We start from the raw sequence: 16887 nt of genomic DNA on the forward strand, positions 1-16887 counted from the left end.
CTCGTGTCTGAAGCGCGTGAGCTCAGCTCGATGCGGAACACATGATGACGTCACCGCTGAACCCCGCTCCTCTGACAGCCGGCGGTGGGAGCGCGCGGCCGGCAGATGTCTATCTATAGTAGATCGATATGATGTCTATCTATAGTCGATCGATACAAACAAACACGAGCGAGTGAGCGCGCGGCTGTTTGTTGTGTTTCCTGTCTCTCCGTGTTTTTCCACTTGTCACATTTCTCCACCGATGTGATTGAAACAGCAGTCGGGGTATAGATGAACGCGGGTCGATGCCTCTAATCCCGGGCAGATTAAAAGAGCTTGAACGCTGCCAACGAGAACGTAAACGGTGTGAACCGGGACCGCATTGATCCGCGGAACCTGATCCGCTTGGTTCCTGGAAGAGAGAGCTGACGGGGGGCGGGGGGGTCAGGACGCTGCCGTGTGTGTGTGTGTGTGTGTGTGTGTGTGTGTGTGTGTGTGTGTGTGTGTGTGTGTGTGTGTGTGTGTGTGTGTGTGTGTGTGTGTATTGGGAAACCAAGGAAGTATAAATTTTATGTTTGTGTGGTTGGAAGGTATAAAATATACATGGGATACGTTTTTCTGTAATGCTTAAGGTATTTAGTTTTGGATTATGTTGAAGAAAGTGTGTGTGTACGTGAGTGTTTGTGTGTGTTCGAGAGATTGAGAGAGAGAGAGAGAGAGAGAGAGAGGGGTATCAGAGTTCTTGTCAGAGTCACCGGCCATTATATCATAGTGTTATCTTAGTCATCATCGTCATCATCATCACATCATCTATCTATCTATCTATCTATCTATCTATCTATCTATCTATCTATCTATCTATCTATCTATCTATCTATCTATCTATCTATAATAATTTAAACCAGGAGATCCTCACTGACAATTGTCTTAACAACAATACAAACTATAAACTATGTGTAGAAATTATACAAACAATCTTACAATATACAAACACACAATGTACAAACACAATAAATAACACGCGTTAACGTTAACTTTAACCATCTCCTTTCAGTTTTCAAACACACCCACACGCATACACACATGCACCCATGGTGATCCACTCAAACACATGCACACATGCAGGCATGCACGCGCACACAGAACACACACACACACACACACACACACACACACACACAAACACACATACAGAGCTAAAGCACGTCTTGATTAACCAGGGACTACAATAGCATATTGATTGAGTTTATCTGCGGTGTCGTCTTGTGAAACAGAGTCCATCTCTCCAGTCTGTCTCTAAAACAAACAGAAGCCTCTCCACCTGTTAACACATCACCTATTCCTGTTTGTGAGAGTGTGTGTCAACAGTAGCAGGGTAAAGGCCGGAGCCGCTCGCTGATTCCAAACTCTCAGTGTAACCCAACTCAACATTTAAATGGATGCTTTTCTCCTCTCGTACTTCTTGCAAGATTATGCTATACTTAATAGTAATACTTTATTCTATATATACTTTGAATCTCAATGGGTCCAAGTAGGCCGGGAAAAACACCAAACCAGACGCAGCGACTGAGGAAGCAATGAATTGTAAACAACGCGTTGTAGCTCATCTTGTGTTCTCTTGTTACGTATTCAACTAAGCTCGCACAAATAAACGCCTTCTTAGTGAAGATGTGAAATGATAACCTTCATTCAAACCCACAATGTGATTGTGTCAGCGCCAAGTGTTCCTACAATTCCAACACTCAAACCATGAACACCTGAACCATGGAATCCCATCTGAGTTGGTTCCACAGGTTCTACTGAAGGACGATACCATCTGACCTCCCTTCTCTCTAATAAGTGTCACAAACCTTTGACCAACAACTTCAACCAATGTCGGCTTAGTTCAATATTCTCCCGTGTGTACACAAAGTGATGTACCTTTAATAAACTTAAGAATATAAACATATATTTATCATGGAATAATATTTGTTTCTTAGACTGCAGTATCATCTCAACTAAATAGTTTCTATGGCCAGTGTATTATTAGGTTGAGGTTCTAAGTTTAGCAGTCTGTCTATTTTTCCCATCTCGGCTCCCTCCCTCTCTTCGCCTCCTTCTCCTCTCTCCTTCTCTCTCCCTTCTCTCTCTCCATGACCTTCATAAACCCGTGTTGGGAGGACATCTCATCTTGTCTGCCTTCAGACGACCTCTTAAGCTTCTCCTGCGACGATTAGCCGCTGTGGGTTTTAGCTACGCTAGCGGCCTAGCCATTCGCCGCCGTAGCTTATGTGCACTGCTCAAAAAGGTTTCTACACGTCGGAATGCAGACCCATCAACAATGTGGTGGCTGTTTTATAACTCATTCAGAAACAGGATTCTACTGCAACCTTCAGACCTTTAATAGATCCTGGGTTGGGTTTAGATGTACTGTTGAGTTAGAGAACCAGGAACCGTTGTCACTCGTTAGGTCAGTCTGCCACCGGCTGTCGGCTGAACGCTGGTCTATGTGTGCTTTCTTTGTATCGTACATGTCATATATGTCATTCTGAAACTGCTCTTATTTTTAATAGTGTACACTCTGAACGACTGCTGTGAACTAACTGGTTCAAACTGGTTATGTTTTACATCCAAAGAACAGGCATCACTCAAAAAGAAGTGCAATCCTTCCCAGTAGATCCCTTTGGCTGGTTTCCATCCTTTCTGGTTAAATAAACAGAGCTAACTTATTTTGTATGTTCCAACACACCTGTCTGTTCTGATCTCAGTCTAATGTGTGTGTATGTGAGTGTGTTTATTTGTGTGTTTCTGTGTGTGTGAGAACCTGTTCTAAAATATGTGCTCCTGCATGTATGCTTGCGTGAGTGTATGTGTGTGTGTTTGATAAGATAGGAATTTGCGTAGACCTTTGCACAGTGATGTCACAACAGACTGCTGACACACAGATATACAGTACACACACACCCACACACGCACAAACACACACACACACACACATACACACACACACACGCAAACACAACCACACACACACACACACACACTCACACATACAGACACACACACACACACACACACACACACACACACACACACACACACCACACAACTGCAACAGAGCAACAAGAAACTTGAAGTGTGTATCTGTTTTTCTGTCTGCTGGCACCAGGAATTAGATATATTGCTATGTGTGTGTGTGTGTGTGTTTCTGTCTGTCTGTCTGTCTGTCTGTCTGTCTGTCTGTCAGTGTGTCTGTTTGTGTGTTGTTGGCGGTCCAAACGAGGCCCTGGTGTCGCTCCATCACATTACCCTGCATCCAAGTGTGGCGCCATGGAAACAGAGATGCACATGCAAGGTCAACATCACTACTTACCCCCACTCCCATACCCTCAGTGTAATGGATACTAAGCCTTAAGTGGTAATGGGTTATAAAAGAGACAGACAGACAGACAGATGGAGAGACAGAGAGAGCGAGACAGAGACAGAGACAGAGACAGAGAGAGAGAGAGAGAGACAGAGAGAGAAAGAGAGGGCGAGAGAGAGATAGCGTGTGTGTGTGTGTGTGGGGGGGGGGGGGGGTGACAGAGAGAGGGTAAGAGGAGAAAATTGAAAAGAGAGAAAGTGATGTAGAGGTTTATCAAAGAGAGGGGGAACACATGAGAGAAAGGCAAACTTTGAGAAAGAACAGAGCAACAGAGAGAGAAACAGACTGAGAGCGACAGACAGACAGACAGACAGACAGACAGACAGACAGACAGACAGACAGACAGAAAGACATACAGACAGACAGACAGCGAGAGAGAGAGTGTGTGTGTGTTTATGTGTGTAGGAAGATGTAGGGTGTGTGTCTGAGAGTGTTGGAGATAGATATAATGTATGTTTAAGAGGAAGTACATCAGAGAGAGAGAGAGAGAGGGAGAGAGAGAGAGAGAGAGAGAGAGGGCAAGGAGGCAGGCATCAGACAACGAAGGCTTTCCAGTCGTGATGACCAGGAGCCTGTCTGTCTCTCTGTATGTGTGTCTGTCTGATATTTGGTCTTAAGGGTTTTAATGTAATGGGACATATACGTGTACATCCCTTCTCTACCTCACTCTGGGTGCTCCCGCCATCTCTCTCTTCGTCTTCCGTTCATCCACTCTATCGTCCTCCTACTCTCTCCCCCCTGTCTCCCTCCCTCCCTCTCAAGTATTCAGAGGCTTTAATAGGCCCACTTACCCGGAGAGACGTCTCTCTCCTCTCTCTCTCGGCTCCCTCTCCCCTCTGAAGATGACTGAGGAGATACCAGACACTATCTTCCTGTCAGCAGTTAAACACACAACACATTGCAGAGCCACCAGCCCCACTCCAGAACTGCTACTGCTGTTGCAGTACTATTACTACCAGTAATACTACAACTAACACGGCTAATACATTTGAAAGAGAGAGAGAAACACACATCACAACTAACAGTCACCATACTATATTGCTATTAATACTTAAGTATTGCTAGGAACAATAATAACATAAATGCAATTATTACTCTTAATGATAATAATAATAATAATAATAATAATAATAATAATAATAATAATAATATTAGTATTACATTGAACTCTTTTCATTAGGTAACTTAAATACACATCACATCATATGTCTCCATGTCCCAGGGCTTGTAATGGCGGACCCCCTCACACCTGGTGGTGAGGGGTTCTCTATGATGAGGAAGAGGATTAGCAATCTGTTTTGGGGAGAGAAAGAGCAAGAGGGAGAGAAGAGTGAGAGATAGAAAGAGAGAGAGCGAGATAGAGGGGAGGAAGTGAGAGAGAGCTAGGGAGGGAGGAAGGGAGTGAGAGAATCTAATCATTCATTCATTGAGCAGAGGAGCAGTGGGGCGATGTAACCCTCACTAAATAGTAGGAAGACATATGGCTGCACTCATTTCTCAGAGCTAATCAATTGCTGCACAGCTTCAGAGCCTATCCTTACATAACATAATGAATATTATAAAAGCTCTATTAATATAGACCAACCGAAGGGGCCTCAACCTGTGATACACTGAGCACTGAGGAGTATTACTCATTCTCCTTATTGGTGTGTGAGCCATACATAAACTGGGAGAGGAGCAGGGTGTGAGTCATGATGTTGACAGGGCGTGTGATTGGATCAGGCTTTGATTGGCGGTGTAGATTAGTTTAAGAGGAAGAAATGGGATTAAATGTAAAATAATCATAACTTTGATTTAGCATTGCAAAATAGATACAGTAAGGTAAGGCAAGGCACATTTATTTGTACAGCCCATTTCATACTCAATACGCAATTCAATGTGCTTCACACAAAAACAATAAAAAGACAAAAATATGGAACCATACACAATTTTAGCAATAATAAAAGTTAAATGTAAAATGTACGTCGAACACCAACAGCAAGGAGTCCATTTAAAAGTTAGTGCGAAAAAAAATACATCAAAACAACGTGCATTAACTGCAGAAAGCATCTGAAGAAAGTTGGGTCTTACCTCTACTTATGAAAATGGCGACAGTTTGGGCGTTTTTGATGTTCGCCATAGTGGCTAAAGCTGCTTCACCCTGCTTTGTTCTGACAGTTGGTTTCAGTAGTAATTGCTTGTGTTGTGATCTAAAGGGCCTTGTTTGAGAATATTGTTTAAATATGTCATGTGAGAAGTTTGGCGCAACCCCCTTCAAAGACTTTAAGTGGTAGAGAAAAAAATTAACGTGATAAAAAATCAACAAACTGATATAGCCACCGGTGGAGGGACGATTCATTTTTGTGTTTTATCATTTGTTATTTTTGTATTTTTTATAAGCCTTTTTTTATTCAGAGAGGCCATTGAGAGAACGCTCTCTTTTTCAATGACGCCCTGATCACAACATACCTACATTAAAAACAGAAATACAAATGTAGGGCCTACAATAGATATAAACAGTCGGTAAAACAACCAGAACAACATTTCAAATAATACAATACAATGGGACAATTAAGAGAGCTATTTAGAAAACGAGCAATCCTTATTTGTGCGACCTCAATCATCCCCTTGAACGTCTTAATCGAGACCAATTGTGAGGGAAATCCGTGTGTATGTTGTATAGATATGTTGTTTGATTGATTCAGCATGGAGCCTTTATCGCACCGCCCAACCCCGTCTAACACTGTTGGCGGTGCGGTGAGACCGGAGGAGGCCGGACGGGTCGGGACGGGATGGGGAAGCCGTGGAAAGAGAGACAGTCTCTCAGAGACTGGACTGTTTTGGGCTGATGAAAGACCACGGAGCCCTACCTTAATCGATCCCATCGATTTACCCTTACCCTTAAAGAACCCTCCATTCAGTGAGACCCCCTCCCTCAACACACACCGTCATAACACCGCCCGGTCCTCAGCCCGCCAAAAGCCCTTTCTGAATAGTATAATTGCGTTTTTGATCCTAACTGTAACCCCTACCGATGAAGAGGCTGATTGAATCAGCCAGGCGAAGTCTTTCTATTACGGCTCCGTGTGTGTGTGTGTGCGTGTGTACGTGTGTGCGTGTGTGCGTGTGTTTCGGCTGCTGAAGCGAAAGCACCACGTTTGACGGAACAAAGGAGAAATCTGATAAATAAACTGTGGCTTTAGTCTTAGGCTATATCAGCCTTCCAAAATAAAAACGATTGTCCAACTGTTGTGTCCAACAATGGCATCGCGTTATTTGCTATTTTCCAAATGTCTTCAGTGAATCCCCATTGAAAATTAAAAGGGATTGATTTGCCCTGATGGATATGCCTCCTGGTGTCCAAAAAAATATCCGAATTTTTCTTACATATTTAGGAAATACATTCAATGACATAAATTACGTAGCCTATAATTACGTTAAAAAACCAAACCGACATTGTTTTCCAAACGAGAACAGACGCACAATCTCAGTGGACGTGTTTGTATGAACCACCCTGTGGTCAACAGCGCCCCCTGCTGGCAGTAACACGTAACGCTGTGATCAACAGCACCCCTTACTGTCAGTAACACGTAACGCTCTGGTCAAGGGCTTTCTGAAGCTTAGGACGCTAAGAGTCTTACTTCTACATTATTATGTAGAAGGTTCTACATTATTACGTTCGGTTTGTTTGGACTTTCACACATTAGAGTTATGTTGTTTGCATTGGCCGTGTCCATCATGACGTCCCTGTTTCTAGATACAAGCTCTGGGCATGTCTGGGTCTAGGACCATGGACAGCGAACATACCAGTGATACAGACCCCCTTCTAACAGAAACTGTTCACCACCAACCCCAGTGCACCTCGCTCTCTTACCAGCCTAGATCTAGAAGGATTAGCCTAGAACCTCTCTCCACGGTCCAGGGTCACTCTGTTGGTCTGAGGTGGGATGGTTTAAAGCGCTGGTTTCTGATTGGTCGCCGTGAATTCAAGCGTGAACGGAAGACAAGATGTGTGTTTTATTGATTGGCATCTGAAAGTAATAACACTATTTAACCAGATGTAATTTCCTAAGCCAGTCGCTTTCAGTTTTTTATTCTATTTGTTTGTCCGTAGGATGTCAACGGTTGCCTCATAATAATAATAATAATACATCTATTATAACAAATTATACTTTATAATTATACACTGTAAATATTGAAGCGACAGAGTTGAGCCATGGTGTCTTGTAGTCGTCTTTCTTCCGTTTGTATTGTAATTATGTTTGTCTGTGACCTTTGTGTGTGTGTGTGTGTGTGTGTGTGTGTGTGTGTGTGTGTGTGTGTGTGTGTGTGTGTGTGTGTGTGTGTGTGTGTGTGTGTGTGTGTGTTTACATTGTCACGCCGGCTGTTTTCCTTACATAAAAGTTTAGGACTCAATTGAGTCCTGAACACGATCGGTATCGACCAACCCGGACAGTCTTGTGCCGTCTTTAATTCAGGGAAGGTGCAGAGGAAACATGCGCAGACAGCGCCCCCTGCAGGGCTACTATGGCACCAAAGAGGATTCTGGCTGGACTGCTATAACATAACTTAACTTCTGTACCGAATTTCTGTCTGTTTTTTTGTGTTTATTTACCGTTAACTATAGACTATAAATTATGGTGTTGGCTATAAATTATTACTAGCAATATACTTGATTTAAAAAACGCTTAAAATAAAGCCTGTATTGACAGAGACAGACTTATATGTTGAAAGAATGAAAAGGAAGGATGTTTTATTTCTGAAAACAAATGAAACACCAAGATGACATACTAAATATTATGCTCCCTCTTGCCTCTCCTCCCCAAATCATTCTCTCCCTCCCCTCTCTCCTCCCCTCCTCCCTTCCTCTACACCTCCCCTCTGATCCTCCTCCTGACCCACTCTGCCCACCTCCTCTCCTCCTCCACCCCTCCCGTTCATCCCCTCCTCCCCTCCCCTGCTCCCCTCCTCTCTGCCTCCTCACCCTCTCTGCTCCCCTCCTCTCCTCCTCCACCCTCCCCTCCTCTCCTCCACCCTCCCCTCCTCTCCTCCTCCACCCTCCCCTCCTCCTCCACCCTCCCCTCCTCTCCACCCTCCCCTCCTCCTCTCCTCCACCCTCCCCTCCTCTCCTCCACCCTCCCCTTCTCTCCTCCTCCACCCTCCCCTCCTCTCCTCCTCCACCCTCCCCTCCCCTCCTCTCCTCCTCCACCCTCCCCTCCTCCTCCACCCTCCCCTCCTCCTCCTCCTCCTCCTCCTCCTCCTCCTCCTCCTCCCCCCTCCCTCTCTGCTCCTCTCAGCCTGCAAAAGAAAAGAGCTGGACCCAAGCAAAGACCGCCACAACACACCAAAGAAGTCCCGGCTGGTGTTCACGGACCTGCAGCGGCGCACCCTGCTGGCCATCTTCAAGGAGAACAAGCGTCCGTCTAAGGAGATGCAGCTGACCATCTCCCAGCAGCTGGGCCTTGAGCTCACCACCGTCAGCAACTTCTTCATGAACGCCCGGCGCCGCAGCCTGGACAAGTGGATGGACGAGGGCTGCAGCCCCGGGGGCATGTCCTCCGCCTCCAGCACCTGTACCAAAGCTTAGGGGGGGATGGGGGGGATGGGGGGGGGGGGGAGGGGGCGGGCAGCAGTAACACCAGGGTGATGAAGAAAAATAACTTTTTTAAGTTTTAGTTTTTTGTGTGCTTTTTTTCAACAAGGCTTCGGAGCGGGGCTGCCTGGTGCATGCAACCAAAAACACACCATCTAAACCATCCCATCTCCTCCCCATCCCATTGGCCCACCCCCACGACGTGTCCCTCCCAGCCCACTGATCTCACGCTCACCCCAGTACCAGCACCACTGACCCGCCCAGGAGAGGACGTAGATTCGATCTTATGCTAAATAAGCTATGAGCCAGAAGTCTAATAGTCAATTTATGAATATGGAGAATTTTCTAGAACCCCCCTTACTCATGAGGTACCCTGACACAATCTTCAACCAGTCAGCTGTACTGTTGACATGTTAGTAATTAATTGGTATGAAAACAAAACATCAAATGAATTGAGTATAACCTTAGCAGAGGAACCCAAGTTAAATGGTTCACAAATATGCAAGCACAAACACACAAACACATGCACACACACACACACACACACACACACACACACACCCACACACACATATTACAGAGAGATTTTTGAGCATAGGAAGCAGTTGTCGAAGTATCGAACAAACCAAATGATACAAATATATCGGGAACATATAAAACGTATGTGAGCACAATCTTTAAGCACATTTTCTTTGCAATAGAACCGGTGCGAGGCCTACACAGCCAAACTCAGGAGGTGGCTGTTCATAACGGACGGCGAGTCAGATGTAGCACATCAACAGGCACACGTCTGCTGTGTGCCGGGACACAGACACACACGGACTCCAACACAAAGACACACCCCAGTGGAGACACACACTAGCACACAAATGGGCCCCTCAGAACATGACTCCCTGAACACAAGTAGGACCCCTGTGACAGGACCCAACCCATCACAATTACACTATTGTGAGCCACCGAGCTCAACCCCAGCTTCACTGGCGCCGCTTCAGGCTCAATGGAAAGCATTTCCAAGCTAGCATCATGCTAGTCACTGTCAGCTAGCCTCGTGCTAGTCATGGTTAGCCACCGGTAGCCATTCTTGGTGAACGCTAACCCTGGTGCTAGCATCATGCTAGTAACTGTTAGCTAGCATTGTGCTAGTCATTGTTAGACACCGGTAGACATTCTTGGGGAATGTTAACCTAGCATCCTGCGGGGGGTGCGTATCCCTGTAAAAATCCTGGCCAGCAGCACTAAACCAAAAAGGCTCCACCAGTTTCCTGCTAAATCGCGACACATTCCACCCCAGCCAGCAGGGGGCGACCCGGAGCCCGGAGGAGGGGTGACCTGTCATGGCGAATCAGGGCCTTCAGAATAATTTAAGAGGACAATCCAAAGACGATGTCAGACAGGTTCACCTGGTCCAAAGGGCTCCAACACTCCTTCACTCCACCCTGTATCACGTCGTCATCCAGGGACAGACGTAGAGACATGAGAGAGACAGGGCCCTCTGGGTTCTCCCTCCTCTAAAGACAGGGGCAGCAGAAGCACTGGAATTGGAACAGCGACACGGATCACAATCTATCTGTCCGTCTGTTAAAGTTTCCTTTCAGTCGCTGTATTTAATTTGTATATTCACTAAAAACACACACACACACACACACACACACCGTGAGACCCCCCCCTCTTAAAAACCCACTATAACCCCATCATCATCATCATCATCATCATCCTCTCACTCACAGCTACCAAACCAAAAAGCCAACCAAACCAAAGGAAAGACATCAGTTTGCAGCCCCGTCTCCATAGCAACGCTGGGAGAAGCAAGCCAAAGGCTCCAAAGAAGGATTCCGAGCAGGAGGAATAGACACTTGTGACTTTTTCTATTTATTGACGAAATCGAAACCAAAGAAAACCTTTTTCTGCACCTAACTGTTCTAACAACGGAAAAAACTGAAGTACTCTAAGGACGGAAAGTAATTATTAACTAAAAAAGAAAAAAACACCAAAAAAAGAAGAGTGGCGCAACGGATGTGTAGGAAGAGGAGAAGAGGAGAAAGAGGAGGAGAAGCCGAGATGGCGAGGTGGACACCACACCCCCACCGGGAAGGACAGAAACGTGTTTCTCACTGTTGAAGAGTGTCTTTAACGTGTGCCTATGCAGTTTTTCAAAGTTAAAAAATGGTAAGAGAACAACGAAAACCTCATCAGCTAACAAACCAAAGATCCACGTGTACTCTGGTAGCAGTTTGATTCCCTCCCCAGTGGCTTGCACTAGGCACTGACCCTGAGACCACCTCCGGGCCAACGGCGTCCATCCTGGATGTCGTCGTTCAGAGGTGACAGCTTTATCCGTTATAATGTCGGCAAACCAAACCAAATGACTGTGTTAACGACAAAGGTCTACAGTAGCTTTTAGCATTTTAAGATCTGAGTGAAGTACGATCTCCAGTAGACCTTTGAAGTCCTTGTTTAGCTGTAGCATTAGCAACCTTTTCAGAAGCTCTGTGCTAGTGTAAGTCAACAGAACGGGGAGACCCCTTAGCGTCCCTTAGTGTATCTTGACGTAGCTTTCCTCCTCTCCAGCATGGCATTAACAGGTGTAGCTAACGCGTGCTGAATCCCAACTAGCCTATCCTAGCCAAGAGTGGAGGCTATTCGTCCCTACAGCATGGATCCGGGCGACGGCAGTGATTAGCACAACTAGCAAGCGGGACAGCACGACTTTAGCTCCAACTGTGAGTGGATCGTTCATTCATCTTCCATGGGCACAAGCTACCTCTGACACCCTACCAGTAAGGCAAACTGTTAGACAACTGTACTAGACTCCGAAGTCATGTTTTGAAAGGCTTTGCTGGTGGTTGGCTGAAAGACGTTAGCAGTTCTGCTCGTAGTTCAGTCTAACTAATGTTCAAAGTGCCAGAGCAGGGATTTTAACTGGCAACTGCCCAGACAAAACTACAGTTTTCTGACAGTCTTCAGTACTGTGGAGTGTGTACTACTACGACAACCGTAAAAAAATGTGAGAATTACAGTGTATACCAAAGATTTAACTTTCACTGATGTTGTTATTTTATACATCCTCACGGTTCCTGTCCGGGTCGCCCGGTAACCCAAACCCTGATCAACTAACACTAATCAGTTCAGTTGGGGGATGTCTCTCCCATTAACCTTTCAATGGATTAAAAAAATGAACTCAATCCACGTTAGTAAAACTCATCAGAGCATAGTGGCATATGTCAAGTCAAGGTGTTTAGTGAAGTATTTGTTACGTCTTTCCCACAATGTCTCATTGTAAACCACCATGCCATGCTTGAGAAGTGAGGAGGCCTTCAAAGATGATTGGACGTCCAAACTGTCCTTTAGAGTCTGGTAGCCAACCGACATAAGCGTTCCTTTAAGGGGGAGGGACTACACTGCTACTGTAAATGTACAACAACAATAAGCAAAAGCCAAACCAAAAAATAATAACAGATAACTGCTGAGAGAAACTGCTCGAAAAATCGGTAAATAGCTTTATCCTTTAGTTTTTCTCTTTCTGTCTGTTACGCTTCTACTCCAAAGACAGCCCCGCCCCCAGTGGAAAAGGGGCGGGGCAAAGGGTGTAGAAGGTAGAGCCTACTGCAGGTGTGTCTGCAGGTAAAACTGGGCTGAACCAAACCAAAAAAGAGGGAGGGGGGGTTTGAAATCCAAAGAGCTTTTCATTGCTTGTCTTTATAGTACTTAAAAATGTAACTACTTCTACTACTTCTACTACTATGTTGCTTCTTTTGCAATATTTGATTTTTATTAAATGTAATTTATATTTTTTTATGTAATTTCTTTTTTTTATGTTTAATTCAGATTTAATTTAAACTGTTTTGTTTTTCTGTTGCAAAATCTCCCCCTTAACCTTTGACCCTTAATGCGATTAGCTTTGCCAAAGTTTACAATGTTTGTTCTGTTTATCTTCCTATTTTGGCGCTGTATTTATTTATGAGCCGTCCTAGAACACATTAGTTTTGTACTTAATAATTTAATGTTATTTAATTAGATGTAATCACTTTTTTTGTAATGAATATTTATGGTTATTTAAGAATGTTAGTTGCATCAAAGATGCAGTGCTTCTACACCACAAGTTAATTTATTCCCATCTTTACTTTGAGTAGCAGGGTGAATGTTAGGCTTTAAGGACTGAAAACTGTAGGAATGTGTGATTAGATGTAGAGAGCGTTCTCTCCTGTCTCCTCTCCCACCCTGCACTGTCCCCCTGTGCGACCTTTATGATCAAATCAATCTTTATAGGACCAGTAGTACCGAGGATGGGCATCACTTTGACCAGCCTTTTCTTTTCTAAGGATTGTTCCATTGTTGGCTTGTTTTCCATTTTATTTTAATGCAAATTATTTTGCAGTCGGCCGTTACTGAACAAGCATTGACCTTTAGATGGATGTAAGGGACACTTGAGGAGGTCAGAGGTCATGTTTAGCAGACCACATGCTGTGTGTGTTTATATCCCACCGCCCCTCCCTCCTGCTGCTCCACACTTCGCAGCTGAACTTAGCATCCTCGCTAAGGTGCATACAAGCTCCAAAACTTGACTCCAAATTGGACTCATTCAAAATAATTGATTTATTTCCATATTTCCAACCATTGGAAATATGGAAATTGTAATCGCCAAACACAATAAATTAGTTAAAAACTAATATTTTTATATTATTTTATTTTGTAACATTTCCGGATCATTGGATGTCTGCTGGAGGCTGGTGGGCCAGCCCAGGAGGTGCGTGTGAGTGTAAACATGCTTGTGTGTGTGTGTGTGTGTGTGTGAGCAGGCTCTGGGTCCACGCTAAAGCTAGCTGCTTCCAGACTTTGACAGACTTTGTGTGTAAAAGAATGAGGCATAGAAATTTGAAAAGAAAAAGGTCAAAAAAACTTTGTACTGAAGAGTGAGAGGCGGGGGGGGTGGGTGTGTTCTTCAAAGAAAACAGAGAAACCAAAGATATATCTTCTCCAAGCTCAGCCCGCGCAACCACTCTCCTCCTCTCCCTCTTCCTCTCTTTCAGTCTCTTGACTCCCCTGCTCTCCTCCTCTTGTTCTGAAGGAGACAGGAAATGGCGTGACTTCTCTTCCTTACCAGAGGGAGGGGGGGCAGTAGACAGAACACAGACACCCAACCAGCCGTCCACTGTTGTCGAAGGGAAGCTAACCCAGCGAAGGGCTGATGAAACAGGTTGATATGAGGAGTCAGTTAGCCGTTGCATGGCTAGCCGCCTGCTGCTAGTGTCCTAGTGTCTCATCCATCTCCTGTCAAACCATCCAATATGAGATGAGGTAGAACTAAACCCCCCCCGCTGACGCCCACAAAAATGTGGTTGTTTTTGGTTTTACGGTGAATTAAGATCCCAGGAGGCCACATCTGTATTCCAGTTAGACATCACTGTCTGACCTGTCGCTCAAAGTTCTTAAGGAACATCCCTCCGGCGGGGCTGTCACTCAGACCCTCACGAGCACTGTACCAAGTTAGCCTGAGAGAGAGAGAGATGCTAATGCTAACCATGGGTTGTTGGGGTTGCTTTGTTCTCGTATGTTTCCTGAGTCAGTCCTGCTCCCAGAGAGGTCACGGGGGGAGGGGGGGTTGTTGGTTCGAAGCCTTAGAGATCCCTGGACCAGTGCCTTGCTTCCGACCAAATGACAGTCCAGACAACTCAGTGAGTCTTACAGGTGTCTGTTCAAATACCTCAAAGTATTAAACCAAAGTGTAAAACCAAAGTATTCCCCTTGAGCTGGCCTTCACTGACTCTCTCCGCGTGCCCATGGGTCCAGTTGGAGTGATGGTGTCTGCCTCCTCGCCTGTTCGTCGAATCAAAGCAATGAGGTGGTTCCGTGTGTTCTGTCTATGTCTCTCTACCCCACTCTCTCTAAACGGTGGCAAAGCATTAAAGGCAGAAGAGATGGAGGCCGTGGTTGCAGATATACCTCATAGCGTGTAGCTTTAGTGCCATGTTTAGGATGTAGCGTATCCTAATGCGCTACATATGGAGTGTGTCGACCATTACTCACTGACTCCTCCTCCTTTCTGGGGTCAGCGACCTTTGAACCAAATGATAGGGGTCAACCTTATGTCTTGATTCCGTTTTTCAGATAGAATAACATTTATTTTGTCAACGTTGGAGAGGAGTGCCGAAACCAAAAATGAAAGAGCTTGTCCTTTTACCTCCACTCTCTCTCTCTCTCTGTGTTTAGTTGTTTTATCTCTCTGTTGTCTCTCCGTCGTCGGCTGAGAAGGAGGGTTGGACTGACAGGTTTTCGGGATATTATTGGAGCAAGGCCAGATTTGAACTGACTTTAATCAGATCATTACCTTATCATTTGGATCCTGTCCAGCCATCTAACGATTGAACTCCATGCATCATTGATTTTGATTATTGATTATATCTGATCAGTGTTCTACTCTCCAACATTACCGCAGACTGATTTTATGCATGAGTATATTTACAATTAGCTAGCCATGTAATGCATTGTGATTAATATCCTTGTTATTATGTATTATTACTTTTCATTTAATAATGGGTATTGTACTATTAGCTTGCGTTACATTTTGCATCACTCTGAATCACTAGCACATGCTGACAGGTGGTCAATCAGCAGGAACAGGAAACAGAGACCTCCATGGGTCCTGTTGCCTTCCAAAGAAGCCTTCCGTGCAAACAAGGTAGCGTCGGTTGAATTATGTGGCTTCAAAAACGAACATTCCAAAAGTAAGCCACCACGAAACAGGTAGCACCATGTAGAGGAGGCTTTAAGATGGCCTCAGGTAGCACTGTGTAAAGGAAGCGGCTTTAAGATGGCTTCAGACAGAACATGGATGGAGGGGTCTGAATGAGTCCCCTGATGTCTTCACATCCTCTGTAGTGCCTGACCATCTCTCCCCTCAGGAGTCACCTCGGTACGTCTGAAGATGGCCCATGGATCCTGATTGTATTAAATTAATTGAAACAAGCCAAATTCAATATTTCCCTAAACACCTGTCGCCAAACCGAGTCATTATTTGTGAAGAACCTAGAGAAGATTAACAGTATTTTAAATGTATCCACAGTGTTTCATTTTAATCAGTATTACACTTAAGAAAATGCCAAATATGTAATCTAAATGACAAAATCTTGCAGTTTTAGTGCCATGTTGACCAAAGATCACTTTCTTCTTCCGATCAGAATAACTGTTTTTCTGAAACTGTAAACCAAATGAATTCAAATATAAACCAAAGTAAACTCCAAGCCTGTCCATATTGCTTATCATCTAGCACACGCCAAAGCAACCTGACCCCACCTTAATGTCATCACCAAACATTCTTGCTTTTTATTTTTTGATCCCTTGTTTCTTTCCAAAATATTGTTTTTCTGATAATTTTTTCATCTGTTTTTTGTTCCATAATTGTTGTAATTATACTGAAATTATGCATTTTATTTTACAGAAAAAGAAACGATTGAAAACTTGTGGTGTGGAATTAAATGATCAAAATTGAAGGAGGGATTTGGAGTAAATGTTGTTCCACTCTATGTATAAATGAAAAAATAAAGTTGTCACAATGGTCTTATCCATGTATACCGTCTGCCATCAGTCTGCTTTTTAAAAACACTTTCTGGATGTTTTACTAGTTTTGCAACCTACTTGAATCATTGAGTTGTGATAGGACTCTAGCCTTCTCGCTCCCTCAACACCCTGGTCTCTACCAATCCGTCCCCGAGCAGATCCAGAGCACCACCTCTCTGCATGCCTCCACCCTCGTTCTCATCGCTTTCCCCAGCCGTTTCTACAGCGAAGGGAGAGAAGGAGAGGGGAGGAGGGTACGGGGGAGGGAAAGATCGGGGGTAAGGGAAAAGGAGAGAGGACGAGAAATGATAATGGCAGAGGAGAAGATGGCCCCCCGCTGTCCCCAGACACTCATTGGCTCAGAGAGAGCGTAACTGGG

General features: G+C 44.6%; 1 protein-coding gene across 1 annotated transcript in view; it reads left to right on the forward strand.

Moving 5' to 3' along the window:
• onecut2 (one cut homeobox 2) overlaps window positions 1-8948 on the forward strand; it is a gene marked incomplete at both ends in the record, with an annotated part of 13969 nt that extends 5021 nt beyond the window's left edge. The window contains one exon of the mRNA XM_079755377.1: window positions 8659-8948. Coding sequence (XP_079611503.1) covers window positions 8659-8948 — 290 coding nt within the window. The remainder of the gene's footprint in view (window positions 1-8658) is intronic.
• Window positions 8949-16887: the final 7939 nt, after the last annotated feature.

This window comes from Pollachius pollachius (genome assembly GCF_949987615.1).
Source record: "Pollachius pollachius genome assembly, chromosome: 18".
NCBI lineage: Eukaryota > Metazoa > Chordata > Actinopteri > Gadiformes > Gadidae > Pollachius > Pollachius pollachius.